This window comes from Theropithecus gelada, chromosome 2 (assembly GCF_003255815.1).
Source record: "Theropithecus gelada isolate Dixy chromosome 2, Tgel_1.0, whole genome shotgun sequence".
In the NCBI taxonomy this organism is placed as follows: Eukaryota; Metazoa; Chordata; class Mammalia; order Primates; family Cercopithecidae; genus Theropithecus; species Theropithecus gelada.
The window spans coordinates 111,515,412-111,532,436 of record NC_037669.1 but is presented as its reverse complement, the minus strand read 5'-3'; the positions used below and the strand labels follow the sequence as shown (position 1 = coordinate 111,532,436).

The following is a 17,025-nucleotide window of genomic DNA, read 5'->3' as shown; positions in this document are numbered from 1 at the left end:
TTTCCCTTTCTGGACACATGCATTTAGATAACATTGATCCAGTAGATAAGAGACAGGGATCCTTTATTGAATTTCTGTGTTCCAAGCACTATGCTGAGGACTTTACGTATACTATCTCATTAAACTCTTTGTTTTTCTTTGGGATGGAGCCTTGTTCTGTCACCTAGGGTGGAGTGCAGTGGCGCGATCTCGGCTCACTGCAACCTCCATCTCCCGGGTTCAAGCGATTCTCCTGCCTCAGCCTCCGGAGTAGCTGGGACTACAGGCACCCACCACCATGCCCAGCTAATTTTTTGTATTTTTAGTAGAGACAGGGTTTCACCATGTTGGCCAGGATGATCTCAATCTCCTGACCTTGTGATCCGCCCACCTCAGCCTCCCAAAGTGCTGGGTTTATAGGCATGAGCCACCATGCCCGACCCTCATTTAATTATTATAACATTACTTTGTGATAGTAGCTGTTCTTATTCACCTTTTGCAAATAAGGAAACTACCTTCAAATGAGCCTACAAGGAAGACTTGAGAATTGGAGAGTTCTCTCTAGGGTCAGTGGAATTGAGGATGATGGTGCACTGATCTCAACTAAAATGAAATACTGGTTGGACCATTTCTGCTTAGGATTAGATTTGTTAATATACATTGTTCTCTTTGCTACTGTATATTAAATAATACCATAGCTGAAAAAAATCTGGAGATTTCCAAAATGTTTCCAGGTTCCTTGGTTATTCATTTGCTACAGGTGTTGCTAAAGATGTGTACAAGCTCAAGTCACTAGTTAGGCTCTCTTTGTGGTTTGATTAGCTTTTGTCCTTTTCTTTGGCCAGGAGACACCCCTAATTCTGTCCGCCTGTCTTACCAGTGCATGCCATTGGTCACAAGGTGGGCTGGTTAATAAAAAGGAATAAAAGAATTGGAGACCAAGTATTGTGCTACTAGAAAACCAAAGGCAAATGTTAATATATTTTTTTCCATTTGGAATAGTAGTCATTCTTTTAGTTCTGTATTTTGAAATCATCATTTACCAAATACAGTCTTCTTGATGTGAAAACGTAAACAGAATTTTCAGTGTTACCTGATTTAGGGTCATTGGAACTGAGGATGACGGTTTACTTCTGACTACCTGCTGCTGCTTTTATGTGAAACTGTGATAATCTGCCTTGACTCCCTTCTTCCCAGGAAAGAAAGAAATAAAATAATTAAATAAGAAAAGAAATATTTAGTAGAAAACTCTTTATCACTGTGGAATCATTTGTATCCTATTAAATGGTATAATATGAAATATATATCATTTTCCACATTAAGTACATTTGCCTTTTCTCATAATCGTATCTTCCCTTCACCTTTATTAATGTTTAGTCACATTTTGAGCTTACATTTTAAGAAACTTTAATTTGTCCTTGTGCACACTAAAATTTGAATTTTTAAAATTCAAGTATGCCGGGCACAGTGGCTCACACCTGTAATCCCAGCACTTTGGGAGAATGAGATAGGCGGATCACTTGAGGTCAGGAGTTCGAGACCAGCCTGGCCAACATGGTAAAACCCTGTCTCTACTAAAAATACAAAAAATTTAGCTGGGCATGGGCACACACTTGTAGTCCCAGCTGCTTGGGAGGCTGAGGCAGGAGAATTGCTCTAACCCAGTAAACAGGTTGCAGTGAGCTGAGATCATGCCACTGCACTCCAGCCTGGGTGACAGAGCAAGACTCCATCTCAAAAAAAAAAAAAGGAAAAATCAAAAAATAAAAATCAAATTGAGAAAATTAGTGACTACACGTTTCAGTATCTGGTATGGTTTCTTTTTATAAAATATGAAATTTAAAATTCATGCTTTAGTAATCTAAGAACCAAATATTAATCTGTACTTCATTAATGGTTCTTTACCATTTGATTTTGCTATTCAAACTGGATTCTTTTAACCCACCTTGGTCACATTTACTGATAATCAGAAGTCTACGTTGCTATAAATATTACTCACCTAAGCCTTAATTATTTGTCATTAAAAAAATGTGTTAGCACAGATCCTCTCTAAATCCATTCATGGGCCTCATATTAGGAAACCCTTGTCTTATATAATTCATTAAGTCTCTGAAATGTATTTTTATAACATGTTTCTTAGCACTATAAATATGAATTTAATAGTGAAAATGAATTGCAGTTCCTCACTAAAGGAATTTAAATTTTTTGCATACTAGTGATGAGAACTTGATTTTCCACCCTGAAGTTGTAAAGGTCTTTTGGTCACTCTAAAAGTGTGAGTTAAATCTGTTTTCTCATGGCCAGCTTTTAAAGGTCAGTGAAGGACAGCACTTTGAAAGAAATGGATAATATGCATCCTTCCAGAGCTAGTATATATTACAGCTGTCCCTTTGGACTCACTCCAGAAACAGCTCAGTGACTCTTAGAGGAAGAGAATTTTAGAGGCCCTAACTGGGGTCCAGAAAATTGTACTGAAGGATACTTGCTTCCCATGCATCTCCACTATAGTGAAATTTGTTTAAAATTATGCTTCTTATCCCTCAAATCCAAATTTGAGTCTCTGAGTGCTTTTGATTTTTCTTTAACCATCCATTTCTTACTATTTCTATTGCTATCTCTCTTTGTTTAGGCGCTTGTTACATTTTCACTGGAGTAATTTCAACAATTTAGTTTTTCTACCTGCTCTTCTATGCTCTAGGATTATAGTGACACCCGCCCACAACCCCCGGCATAAAAGACCCTATCCTGAAAAAGTTCGTAGCCTAATAGGAGGTCAAACATAACTATAGATAATTTTAATGAGTATGTTGAGGTACGGTTATAGAAATACATATAAAAGGCTGTGGTAACGTTTAAAAAGGGAGTAACTGACTCTAGAAATATTTAAAGTAAGTTTCAACTGCAGTAATAAGACCATCGAATTATTAACCCAGATTTGAATCATGTTGTTTCTGTAGCAAATGAAGAGGGAAGTTTTGTTCTGTTCCAAATCAGCCTAAAGATTCATTTGTTAATTTAAAAATCAGAAAAGCTTTTTTTTTTTCCCCCTCCTAGTTAATGAGTTGTAGGGGGATGAAGGAACCATCTCTCTCTCTCCTCTGGAGGCTCAGTATTTGGGTCTGAGAAATAAACTTGACAGTAGACAGATTAACAGGAGAAAAGGTATGTAAATGTATCGTATGCATATGCATAGGGGTCCTACAAAGTATGAGACTCAGATAAGGGCCAGAGGGCTGAAGCTTAAATAGTACTTTTAGCTACAGAAACAAATACGGCTTAAGGCTCCTGGAGGGTGAGGGGAAGAACTGCACTGCAAACAAAAATTGTCTTGCTGTGTGGATAAAGTCTCTCAGGTAGTAGCCCTCAGAAGACTAGGTGAAAAGTCTGTATGGGCCTGGTGTCGTGGGTGTGCAGACCTCTAGTCTCCTCTTCTGTGATAGGAGTTAATGTAGATTCCAGAGATGGGATTCATAATTACATTCCTTCTGGAGAAACTTCCCTCTTGATAAGGGAAACTTCAGAGAAAGCCCTTTCTTCACTTTAGGAGAGAAGAGGATGGAGAGACAGAGGTACACGGGAATGTCAGACCTTGGTTCTGTTGCTACTTTTTTAGTTCAAAGAACTCATCATGTCAAAGCATCATACTTTGGGGTATAGTTTCCTGACCCCTAACATGAACAAATAAAGAGATGTAACTGAGTTAGCCACAAAACTTTTTTTTTCCTGTTCGCTCTATCTAAGAATGAGTGGAAAACATTTTGTCAACATATATCTAAAAATATGGGTAAAACTTGTTTTACAAACTGTTGGTCATTCAGCAAACATTTAAACAGCTTCTATATTTGTGGAACATAAATAACTAGAAAATACAAGCTGCTTATTTTAGCAAATTGTGGCTGTTTGCATTGATCGGGCTGCCAGTTGTGCCATTGTGCTGAGGTATGCTTCAAAATAACTTTCTTTCTTATTTTTAATGACTTTTTAATGCAGATACAATATCGATGTTTTAAAAACATAAGTATTTGGTGGTTTGTTTTGTTTTGTTTTGTTTTGAGATGGAGTTTTGCTCTTGTTGCCCAGGCTAGAGTGCAATGGCGCAGTCTTGGCTCACTGCAACCTCCGCCTCCCAGGTTCAAACAATTCTCCTGCCTCAGCCTCCCAAGTAGCTGGGATTACAGGCACCCACCACTGTGCCCAGCTAATTTTTGTATTTTTAGTAGAGACAGGGTTTCACCATGTTGGCCAGGCTGGTCTCAAACTCTTGACCTCAGGTGATCTACCTGCCTCGGCCTCCCAAAGTGCTGGGATTACAGGCATGAGCCACCATGCCTGGCCTAAAAATATAAGTATTTTAAACATAATACACTTTTGAAATTGAAACCTGAACTGAAATATATAAAATATACTTTTTGCGTATTTTAAAGTAATTAAGCCAGAAAACGTCTTAGGCTCTATTTATAGAGACTGGTAATCCATAGTCAAGTAATAGTTTTCTGTACTCTGCCTTGGAAATACTGACTCCAGAATATTGTACAAGATTTTCATTGCCACATTTTGAGATGAATATTAGCAAAAGGGCATATCCAGTAATGGCAAAAATGAGATGGTAAACTATCTTGCCTGAATTATGGTTGAAGGAATTGGCGGAAAAAGACCCAGGGGAAAGTCTAATAGCTTTCAAGTATGTGATGAGATAGAGAAAGCAGAACTGAGGGAATGAACAAGATAATTTCAGAGTAACAATGTTTAGGGATAACTTCAGAATTACTCCACAAAAAGTTTCCTATCAGGTAGTAAGCTCCTAGCAATGAAAGTACCCACTTAAATCACTTCTGAGATACTTTGCTATTTCAAGATTTTAACTTAATGGCTTAAAGAACTTAGGTTGACACTGCAGGACTGTGGTTTGCAGAGGCAGGGCTTGGGATAACTTAGCCACTGGGCACTTATCCAGTTGATACCAGGTAATTCTTATACATTACAGGGATCAGCAAAGTTTTTTTCTGCAAAATGCCAGATAGTAATATTTTAGGCTTTGCAGGCCATATGGTCTCTATAGCATCTGCTCAACTCTGTTGTTGCAGTGCAAAAGTATTATTGACATTATATAAACACAGTTTGTTACCTGTGTTCCAATAAAACTTTATTTACAAAAGCAAGTGGTGAGTTGGATTTGGCCTGTGGGTCTTACTTTGACCATCCTTGCCTTAAATAATGAAATCTAGAAACAGAATTCTAATGTAAATAGAGAAAGGCTTTCAATTTAGGGATTGAAAATCAAGCTGTCAAGATATCATTATCTTCTTGGTCTAAAAGAGTACGCATCAAGTGTTCAAAATAGTGAATTGCCCAATGAATTAAGAAACTTTCCAATATAAAAGTCAAATGACAACGGAGAATCTGATACTGTTTTTTACTCTTTATTTCTGCTACTTATGTTGTTCTTAAAGGTATCGTTACTTCTGCTGGGTAGTACTGTCTACCCAATTGGACTGCTGATGCAGACCCAGTCCATACCAACAAGTTAACGCAGGTTCAGGCTTTCTGAAGATAAGTTTAAGTACTTCCTTCCTAAGCACAGTAACTTTTAACAGTAATTTTAACACCAGAAGAAAGAAGTAAACAAAAATCTCTGATGATCGAGGCATCCGTTGTCACATATTTTGTGCTCCTAAGGTCATACAGCAGAGCCTCTTGTATTATCTTTTGGTCTGTTGGCCTGTAGTTTATAGTTTGTAAAATGGTGGTCACATGTCAATGCTGACTAGAAGAAGGAGATGCTACTATAATCAGGCAGGTTGGCCTTCGCTCAGAAGTGACCATTGACTGCTAGAAAACAAAGAAATGGGAGGCATTCAGCAACCTGGGGTTGTTGGTTTTAGGACCAAAAATGTACCCCCAACTCTCCACCAAATTTCTCAATAATCCTGAAGAGCTTTGCTGTTTGTGTTTTAGTATAGCCCAGTAATTGATGCTTATGATGAGGACTGTAATTCATCAAAAAGGTAAATTGTGAATGGTGCACCTGCACACACTTCTAAGAAAATAGGACTGCTCTATTTTGAACAGTCTTCAAACTGAAATAACTTATTTCGATATATAGAAAATTAGGATAAGCAAAACCAATTTATTTACTCTTAAGACTTCCAGATAGTAGTGATTTGTCAATATGCATATGAATCTTTAGTCCTGGCATTCTGAACTCAAAACCTCAATAGACTGGTTTCTTGACCCTTAAAGTGTTTTATTTTTAGTAAATACGTTTCTAATTCTGTGACCTCAAACCTCCAAACTACATTAGGATTGCATAATTTTATAGTGATTTATCCCCCTCTATTGCTTTAAATTTAATAATTCCATCTTCTTTATCAGTATTTAATTTTTTCTGTAGTCTAAAGGCCCTTTTATTTAAAATGTTATATATTCTGATTTCTTAATTTTAGGGATTTTTCTCTAGACAATTGAGAATATGTAATTTTTACACTTTAATGTTCATTTGATTATAACCTACACTTGAAAAGCAATTTTTAAAGAAATCTGAGAGAATTTAAAAACCATTTTAAAAGCATCATGTCATTTTTAGCTCGAAATACTTAAGAGACTTTTTTTTTTTTTTGGAGACAGGGTCTCGCTCTTGCCCAGGCTGGAATGCAGTGGCGCCATCATGGCTTGCTGCAGCCTTGACCTCCCAGGCTTTAGATCTTCCCACCTCAGCCTCCTGAGTACCTGGGACCATAGGCATGTACCACCACACCTGGCTACTTTGTTTGTTTGTTTGTTTGTTTTTTGTAGAGATGGGGTCTTGAGTCCAGACTGGTCTGGAACTCCTCAGCTCAAGCGATCCTACTGCCTCAGCCTCCCAAAGTGCTGGGATTACAGGTGTGAGCCACAGCCGCCAGCCCAGAGTCTTCTTTTTACTAACAGTGTACAACATAAAATTCAAACTCTAACTTGTTTTTACATCTGGTCCCTACCTACCTTTCACCTCTCCTTCTTTGTCACATACTCCACCTGTTCCCCTGCACTTTAGACTCAAGTAATAAAAAACAGCTTGTATTGCTAGGAACAGGCCGCATACTTTCATGGTCTGACTTTATACACACTCTCTTGTGGCAATCTAGAACACCCTTCTATAGGCTCTCTTACGTTCAGGCCATACCCTCTCTGTGAAATTTTTAATCTATAATATTCAACTGAAACTTTACCTCTCTGAAGCCTTCCCTAATCTCCTCAGGCTTTTCCATTGTTCATATTCTATCTTGTAACAATTATCACATTGTTAAAGTCATTCCCCAGTAAACTATGAGGCCCTTAACTGCAGAAGGGAAAGCATCTTTTTAACCTTTGTTTTTGTACCATACTTAGCCTTGAGACTGACATTAAGCAGGTACTTCTCAACAAAAACAGGGTAGAGAGAGATAACAAGGGATTCCCGACACCTAAGCTGTAGATAGCTATAACATTTCAATAGGAATCCTGGGAATCTGGGGAACTGGAAGCAGCTGGGAAAGCACCGGCATCTGAGCCACTCAGTACTCTTCCAGGCTTGTGTGTGAGCCTTGCTACCTTCAGGTATTAGCACTTGAAATATAACTTCTTTATGAAGCTCCTTATTTACTTGCCTTCTTGGTTAAAAAAAAAAATTCCGAAAACCTTTTCTTACCCCATCTGGTGCCAGCAGTGTATAATTCCTAATAAGCTTGAAAAGATAATGTTGGTAATACTTTACAAGTTTATTACTAATGTTTAACAGTTATTAAGTGCTTACTGTGTGCTGATCTCTGTGCTTATGTATTTTTCATATATCACCTCATCTATCTTCACAACAGTTCAATGAAGTAGATGCCATTATTATCCCAATTTAACAAATGGGAAAAATGAGATTCAATGAGATGAACTAAACTACCCGAGGCCATACAACTAGTGACTAAGGTGGCCAAAATTTGAATCTAGTGTAGATTCAAATTAGAGCTCATTCTCTTATTCACTACCGGTGAATATTGCCTGGCCATAACTGAAACCCAAATAACAGCATGGTTATAGTATGGGCTTTAAAATAATCTAGACCTGGATTCAAAATCCATGTATTGGAGGCAAGTGACTTCACTTCTGATCTTCAGTTTTCTCATATGTAAAATGATACTATCTTCCTCAATAGAGTTACTGCCCACCCAAGTACATGGTACATACTCAAAAAACAAATGTTAGTTCCATTTGCCACTTCTACACTTTATGTGAACCCGGGGGTAATGGTTTGTACAGAATAAGACCTGGCATGAGAAGACAAATAACCATCTGACAAATAAAAAGGCTGTCATTCTGTCTACCAGAATTTCAACCCGTGCCTGCCTTCCAGGATCAACAAGTGTTCTATTACCATAATCACATTTATTCTCTTAATGAAAAGGGTGTGTCTTGAGTATTTAATAGTTAATTAGCCATAAATATACTACTGTAGAATAAGGAATAAAACCAGTGATCTGTCTACTATACTAACTAGGCTTCTTTCTTAGTAATACTTAGGGAACATATGAGGGTTCCCTGTGGGTTGTTGTTTATTATATAAAATAGTTGCTCCAGTAGTTCCATAATAGAGACCTGTCAGTGCCATTCAGCAGAGAAAAATCATAAACACAGCTGCTGTTTTTGTGTGGCTTGTGGTTTTGGTTTTGTTTTCATTTGAACTTTTTTATGCAGGCATGTCATTTAAAAGTAGTCATTTGGCGTTTTCCCTTGCATTCTTCAAATTTTTTGTAGGTTTAAAAAAATTTAAGTCACTTCTATAATTGTTCATACAGATTGATCCATCTGGTCTTTTTACTAGCCAATGAAATTTTTTACATGTAGTAAATAGGACAATTATTTTAAATATTATAAGTTCAGTGGATCTCTTTTATAAGTTGAAGAAAAATAGTTTCAACTATCAAAAAATAATTTTCTTACATTCTTCATTGTTTCCAGTTAATTTCTGTATTTCTGTGGGTGGGAAAAAGGCTAAAAATTTCTGCTATTCCTACTCTTCACATCCTTTATATGTTATAACTCTGAAGCATACCATAATTATTTGTTTGCAACCAAGAATTGGTACAGCATAAATGTATAATCAAATTAGGCCCTCTCGCTCTCTTTAAGTCACTCTGGCTATGAGGGGAGATGGATTATAGGGGGCAGGCATAGATTCGGGGAGACCATTTAGGCCTTTGCAGTGGTCCAGAAAAGAGATAGTGATGACCAGCCCAAATACCACAGAGTGGTATTTGAAAGAGTGTAGACAGAATAGAGAATTAATGAAGCTTGTTCATGGGTTAGATGTTGATTGGTGTGAGATGGAGAGAGGAGTAAGGGATGGCAGGTTTCCTCTCCTCTTTCTTGTGTTTGTTCAACTCTTACCCTTTTTTTTTTTTTTTGGAGATGGAGTCTCACTCCGTCACCCAGACTGGAGTGCAGTGGAGCAATCTAGGTTCACTGCAACCTCTGCCTCCCAGGTTCAAGCAATTCTCCTGCCTCAGCCTCCTGAGTAGCTGGGATTATAGGCATGTGCCACCCCATGCAGCTAATTTTTGTATTTTTAGTAGAGACGGGGTTTCACCATGTTGGTCAGGCTGGTTTCGAACTCCTGACCTCGTGATTCACCCGCCTCAGCCTCCCAAAGTGCTGAAATTAGAGATGTGAGCCACTGCGCCTGGCCACTTATCTTTAAAGGATTAAGTTTATGTTACCTACTATGGGAAACCTTCCCACCCCAAACTTGATGACCGTGTTATGTGCTTTTATAGAACCTGGCACTTCTCCAGGATAGCATTTATTCTGTTTTGTAAGTGTGAATTTAATTACCCCACACACAGCATACACATAATCTTCATATTCTTTGCTTTGTCTTGTGAAGGCAAGGGCCATGTCTATATTATTCATCATTCGATTCCCACACCCAACATAGTGCTAGGGATAGCACCAATGCACTTTTGGTGCATAAGCAAACAGTGTCATTTATAGCTGTTACCTACAAGTCCTGATAGACTAATCAAATATAGTAGATTATCTGGGCCTTTTTGATCATTTCTGTAGCTTAACTTTCTTTTTTTTTCTTATTTGGTATCTCTCACTTTGCCTTTTGATATACTCTTACAGTTCCACTCACTGAATAAAAGAAAATATAAACAGCAAGAAGTAAACTTGTGTTTTATGGATTTTGATAATATCTTCTAAAAGACCCCCAGGATTGTTGATGTCTTAAAAAATTAAGGGCCTTCAACTCATAATTAATACTTAATAGTTTTTAAAATATTACAAACTGATTGGAACATGGCACTGACAAAGAGAGTCATGGATCTTATTTACGTGTAGATTCATTTCAGTCAGAAGTGTTAGGACTGGGTTATTTGAGAAAGTAGGTAGATCATTACAAATTCATCCTCATACTTCAAGGAAAAATCATTGATGACACTTTCTAATATTGTGAATATATACCTAAATCATACTTTAAGAACAGAATGTCTAAGATATCACCTAGATAAGAATCAACACAAAAAGAAAAAGGAAAATTACGAAGATTGATTTAAGAAAGAAAAGACTAAGCCATAAAATTTCTCATTATTACATGAGGCAGAGAGTGAAATGAGGGCAGAGAGTGAAAAAGGAAAAGGATTTGACTTCTCTAGGCATGGTTTTACTTATTTTAAAATAAGAGCAGTGGACCCATGATCTAAAAGATTCTTTCTGGCCTAAATTCTGTTGTTCCATAAGATAGAAGAGAATAATAAAGGTGATATGCAACGGGAATTTTGGGTTGCATTTACTTTTGCAGCTTACTTTTCATTCTTCCCATAGCCTTATCTCTGGCTTGATGAAACCTGACTTAGAAAATCCACTCAAATATATATAATGTTTTCTTAAATGACTTTATTAAATTTAGTTAAATACAAGTGGTTTTTCTAATCTCTGCTGAAATAAATTCTTTATAGCCTAATTTAGAGCAACAGTCTCGATTAAAATATTTAAGATGAATTATTACTACTTAGCCTAATCACGTCAAACCATGGAAAATTAGTTTTTACATTTTAGCAATGTTACAAATGTATTCTGTAGTTGTATCTCTTTTAACTTACGTTTTCCTTCTTTGATTTAGGTTTCTGCTTTGGGACAACCATACGTCTAATTCCTTAAAGTAGTTTTATATGTAAAACCTGCAAAAAATCAGAACAATGCCTCCACGACCATCATCAGGTGAACTGTGGGGCATCCACTTGATGCCCCCAAGAATCCTAGTAGAATGTTTACTACCAAATGGAATGATAGTGACTTTAGAATGCCTCCGTGAGGCTACATTAATAACCATAAAGCATGAACTATTTAAAGAAGCAAGAAAATACCCCCTCCATCAACTTCTTCAAGATGAATCTTCTTACATTTTCGTAAGTGTTACCCAAGAAGCAGAAAGGGAAGAATTTTTTGATGAAACAAGACGACTTTGTGACCTTCGGCTTTTTCAACCCTTTTTAAAAGTAATTGAACCAGTAGGCAACCGTGAAGAAAAGATCCTCAATCGAGAAATTGGTATGATACAGTGTCCTATTCTAAAATGCAAATCACTAGGAAGCTTAACTGTTGTCTCTTACTAAAATATTTCTGTCTAAACCAATCCCTTTGTAATCTTAAATAGCTTTCTAAATAAAAATCATTATAAATCTAAAGTATGTTTTACTATCAAACTATGGAACTATTTTTAACACCTTGATATTATTCCATAAGGTTTTATTTAAGAAATATCATTTGGAGGATGACTTAGATTTGTTATATCTCAATTTTGTTATTCTTTTAAAAATGATTGATAGGAATGTTTGCTGCCTTTGCTCTAAATTGCTGAATATATTATTTTTTATGTATTAAAAATATTTGGGACTTTATCAACTCTTAATATATATGCATTCATCAAAAATTCTTTTTCACCTAGAGGTACTTTTTTTACTCTGTTGTGATCTTCCAAATCTACAGAGTTCCCTGTTTGTAAAAAAACATGTTCATACTATGTATGTAATAGAATGTTATATTCTTTATGTAATTTTATTAAAGGTTTTGCTATTGGCATGCCAGTGTGTGAATTTGATATGGTTAAAGATCCAGAAGTACAGGACTTCCGAAGAAATATTCTGAATGTTTGTAAAGAAGCTGTGGATCTTAGGGATCTCAATTCACCTCATAGTAGAGCAATGTATGTCTATCCTCCAAATGTAGAATCTTCGCCAGAATTGCCAAAGCACATATATAATAAATTAGATAAAGGTAAGAAAATGACTAATCTACTCTAATCGTTACTATAGTGCAGTCTTCTACCTGTGCCTAAATCTTTGTATAGTCTTTTTTGTTTTTTTTTTTTTTTTTCCAGCTAGATAGTAAGCTGCTTGAAGGCAGGGACTGCTTATACTGACAAGACATAGTTGAGTGCTAAATACAAATTGTGTACAATCAATATTTATTGGTTGAATTTTTGTATGAATATGATACTGATTTCTTGGTAAATTGTCTATAAAGCGGAAGAAGTATGAGTTTGAAATTTACTATTTTTTAGGATTCAGAATTAGAGCTGATTATCTTTTCATAAAGAAAAACAAGTATAAATAGAAACATTTCATGAAATTTTGGGAGAACTTTATACATTCTTGTTGTTACATATCATAAATACACCAGAAAAAAATAAGTAATTTTCCTAAATATTAAATGCAGTAATTCTGATCATGAGTGATAATATATAGGTAGATTTTTGACATTTAATATATCAGTTTCTAGAATTAAGTGAACAGGAAACTATATAAACTATATTGTTTTCGAAATACATGTCATTGTATCAGATAAATGTCTGTATTTTTGAGGGTAACAAAGTAAAATTATCAGTTTGAGTTAACTCTCACACACTATTAAATATCAAATTCTATCAGTAGACTAAGTTAAGACATCTTACTACTATTTTATCCGTATTTTTCAAAGTAGTTTAATGCAACATAAGATCTTTCAAAATTCTATTCTAGCATATATTTTTAAGTGAAATGCTTTTTTCATTTTCCCCAGCATTTTTTGTGAAAAATTTTCAGCATATAGACAACTTGAAAGAAATTTACTGTGAACACCCAAGCCTCTCTACATAGTTTGTCTTCCCATTTTCTCCATCTTTCTCTTTTCTTTTTTTTTGGCCTCTTGGCTTAGTTAATCTTAAAAGGAGAAAATTAGACAATCCATTTCCTCTCCCCTCTTGATTTTCTTACCTTTCCTCCCTCACATTTTCTGTCATTCTAATTCAACATCTTTAAGCCTCCGTTGGTTCTTTCTTTACTTCCCATGGTTACCAGAAACTCTTTCACCTTAGGCACTGTCGAACCTTTGATACCATCATGAATCACTGTTCACAGGGGCAGTACCCATGCAGTAATGTCATACAGTTTAGAATGGAAATTAGTTTGGTCTCAGATACTTGTGACCCACTTGTCACAGTTTTGTGTGCTTGTCATAAAACATGAGAGTTGGGAATGGTCTGGCAGCCTGCTCAGATATGAATATTTTCTATTTCTACTGATATTTACCTAGTTTTAATTGGGCTGATTAAAAAGCATTTCTGATATGGATAAAGTAATGATAGTGCACACTTGTTGAAATTTTTCCCCTTGAAAAATGAAAGAGATATGGTGATTGCATCTAATAATGTTTTCCTGTTATAGGGCAAATAATAGTGGTGATTTGGGTAATAGTTTCTCCAAATAATGACAAGCAGAAGTATACCCTGAAAATCAACCATGACTGTGTACCAGAACAAGTAATTGCTGAAGCAATCAGGAAAAAAACTCGAAGTATGTTGCTATCCTCTGAACAGCTAAAACTCTGTGTTTTAGAATATCAGGGCAAGTATATTTTAAAAGTGTGTGGATGTGATGAATACTTCCTAGAAAAATATCCTCTGAGTCAGTATAAGGTGAGTAACAAGTTTCAAAATACTAATTTTTAATTTAAAAAGTAATCACATTGAGGATGAGTATCTTTTTTTTTTTTTTTTTTTGAGGCGGGGATGGAGTCTCGCTCTGTCGCCCAGGCTGGAGTGCAGTGCCATGATCTTGGCTCACTGCAAGCTCCGCCTTCCAGGTTCACACCATTCTCCTGCCTCAGCCTCCCAAGTAGCTGGGACTACAGGCGCGCATCACCACACCTGGTTAATTTTTTGTATTTTTAGTAGAGACAGGGTTTGCACCGTGTTATCTAGGATGGTCTTGATCTCCTGACCTCATGATGCACCTGCTTTGGCCTCCCAAAGTGCTGGGATTACAGGCATGAGCCACCGTGCCCAACCAAGTATCTGTATTTTTAGAATATACTTATTGATAAGTAATATTAGTAAATAGCATTTGTAAGTTTATTCTTTTAATTCTGTGATTAATTCATTTGAGAGGCTGAAAATGTTGGCAGTTACTCTAGCTCCCAAATACAGCTATTTCATGGGTTTTGTTGTTGTTGTTGTTTGTTTGTCTTTTGAGACAGGGTCTTGCTTTGCCTCTCAGACTGGAATGCAGTGGTATGATCATGGCTCATTGCAGCATCAACCTCCCAGGTCAAGCAATCCTCTCACCTCAGCCTCCTAAGTGGCTAGGACCACATGCATGTGCCACCAACCATGCTCAGCAAATTTTTTTTTTTTTTTTAGAGACAAAGTCTCATTATATTGCCCAGGTTGGTCTCTAATTCTGGGCGCAAACAGTCCTCCCACCTCGGCCTCCCACAGTGCTTGGATTATAGGCATGAGCCATTATGCCCAGCCTATTTCGTGATTTTTATCCCCTCCAACCAGTGACCCTGGAATGGATTGAAATAGACATTTCAAAAAATCCATGACCTACTGTTAAGATACACTATTGGTACTTTCCTACTCTCTTTTTCTATTTATTAAATAAATACCTATAAGAAGCAACTATGTTTGTGCCAAGCATATGTCAAGTACTAATTTACAATACCAAATAAAACTTGGTCCTGGCCTTCAGGTTGCTTATTGTCTAGTGGGGCTTATGGGTAGGAAAATAATGCGTATACGGTAACATTTATATTAAAAATCTCTATCCTAACTACCATTTCGAAATTCAGACCAGTGTATTTAGTATTTTTTGTAAATATTTATCCATAATATTACTGGTCTCCACTATTTGTGTTTTTTTGTTTTAATTTTAGCAAAACTAATGTTTCTCAGTACGTTTGGACAAAAAAGCAAGTGAACAGCAGCCTTTGGATGGGACATCAATATGACTTAATAGATTGAATGACAGAGGTGTCCTAAGTGATACTGCTTTTCTGTTACCAAATACAATGTTTTCATAATGAGTATCCCATGATCCTTGTTTTTAATTCCTTTTTTGGCCTCCAGTTAAGGGTAGAACTATAGTTTCAAAAGTTGACCTTAATTTTTTTCTTTATGCAATTTATATTCAGAAGTGTTTGGTTGATCTTGTGCTTCAACCTAAATCCTAAATGTTAGTATTTTAAATGTTATAGCAACTACTAATAAATGTGGTCTATAATGTTTATCGCCTTTGCAGATTAATATGTACATTCTCATAATACTCTTACATGTTACTTTTAAAATGAAAAATCTTACAGGAAATGGCTTGCCCCCTTAATCTCTTACAGTATATAAGAAGCTGTATAATGCTTGGGAGGATGCCCAATTTGATGTTGATGGCTAAAGAAAGCCTTTATTCTCAACTGCCAATGGACTGTTTTACAATGCCATCTTATTCCAGACGCATTTCCACAGCTACACCATATATGAATGGAGAAACATCTACAAAATCCCTTTGGGTTATAAATAGTGCACTCAGAATAAAAATTCTTTGTGCAACCTACGTGAATGTAAATATTCGAGACATTGATAAGGTAAAGTCAAATGCTAATGCTTATTATTTTATAGAATTTATTTTATATAACCTTTTTCTTGAACTATGCAGTAATCTGTTGACCTGTAGTATGTTTTCAGATGGTTAGGAGAACACCCAAATCTCCGAATGTAAAAATATATCATGAATTTTACTTGAGCTTCCATCTACCTTAGCTATTATACAGCTCACAGTCCTTTGTTAATAATTCTAATATTCACAATTCTAGCCCTTAAAATCAAAAGTTTTACAGAATTCATTTGGCAGAAAGACCTGAGCCAACCTTAATCGAGGGTTTTTATAGTCTTTATTAACCCCACTTAGTATAAATATTCATGTATCTTATTAAAGAAATATTAATGTCTTTATGAGGTACTGCTTCATCAGCTAAGGAAAGTAGTATTTAGTAAGTACGTTTACTAATTTAGCTTTCTAAAATATGGAAGCTCTGAATTACATACCTGCCTTAAAGGGATTGTGGACCTTTATTTATGTTTTAGTAGTCTGACATCTCCATTGTTATTAGTGGATGAAGGCAGCAACTAATTTTGGTGAAGACTCTACATCAGTATTAACTTATTATATATGTGAAGAAAAGGAGAGCCAAGCTATATCTGAACAAAAATTCCGTGGTTTTATATTTGATTCTATCTAGTGTGTGCATATGTGTATGTTGAGTGTATACATTAGTAAATACATACTTTTTTCTTTTAGATCTATGTTCGAACAGGTATCTACCATGGAGGAGAACCCTTATGTGACAATGTGAACACTCAAAGAGTACCTTGTTCCAATCCCAGGTGAGGAAATATATAGACTTATATTTCCAAAGGTTATATTAGTGTTTAGCAGTGTGATCAATAAAAGTAGTATATTTTTTTAGACCAGCCTGGGCAACAAAGCAAGACCCCATCTCTACAAAAAGTTTTTCTTAAAAATTAGCTAGGCACTGGCCAGGCACGGTGGCTCACGCCTGTAATCCCAGCACTTTGGGATGCTGAGGCGGGTGAATCATAAGGTCAGGAATTTGAGACCAGCCTGGCCAAGATGGTGAAACCCCAACTCTACTAAAAATTTTAAAAATTAGCCAGAGGGTGGTGGGTGCCTGTAATCCCATCTACTCGGGAGACTGAGGCAGGAGAATCTC

At 36.2% G+C, this 17,025-nt stretch overlaps 1 protein-coding gene across 1 annotated transcript in view; it reads left to right on the top strand.

Moving 5' to 3' along the window:
- The window catches only part of PIK3CA (phosphatidylinositol-4,5-bisphosphate 3-kinase catalytic subunit alpha), a 91,982-nt gene that overhangs the window by 39,312 nt on the left and 35,645 nt on the right, over positions 1-17,025 (top strand). Inside the window, exons 2-6 of the mRNA XM_025376489.1 lie at positions 11,105-11,532; positions 12,049-12,258; positions 13,686-13,936; positions 15,634-15,879; positions 16,593-16,678. Coding sequence (XP_025232274.1) covers positions 11,181-11,532; positions 12,049-12,258; positions 13,686-13,936; positions 15,634-15,879; positions 16,593-16,678 — 1,145 coding nt within the window. The 5' untranslated portion in view covers positions 11,105-11,180. The remainder of the gene's footprint in view (positions 1-11,104; positions 11,533-12,048; positions 12,259-13,685; positions 13,937-15,633; positions 15,880-16,592; positions 16,679-17,025) is intronic.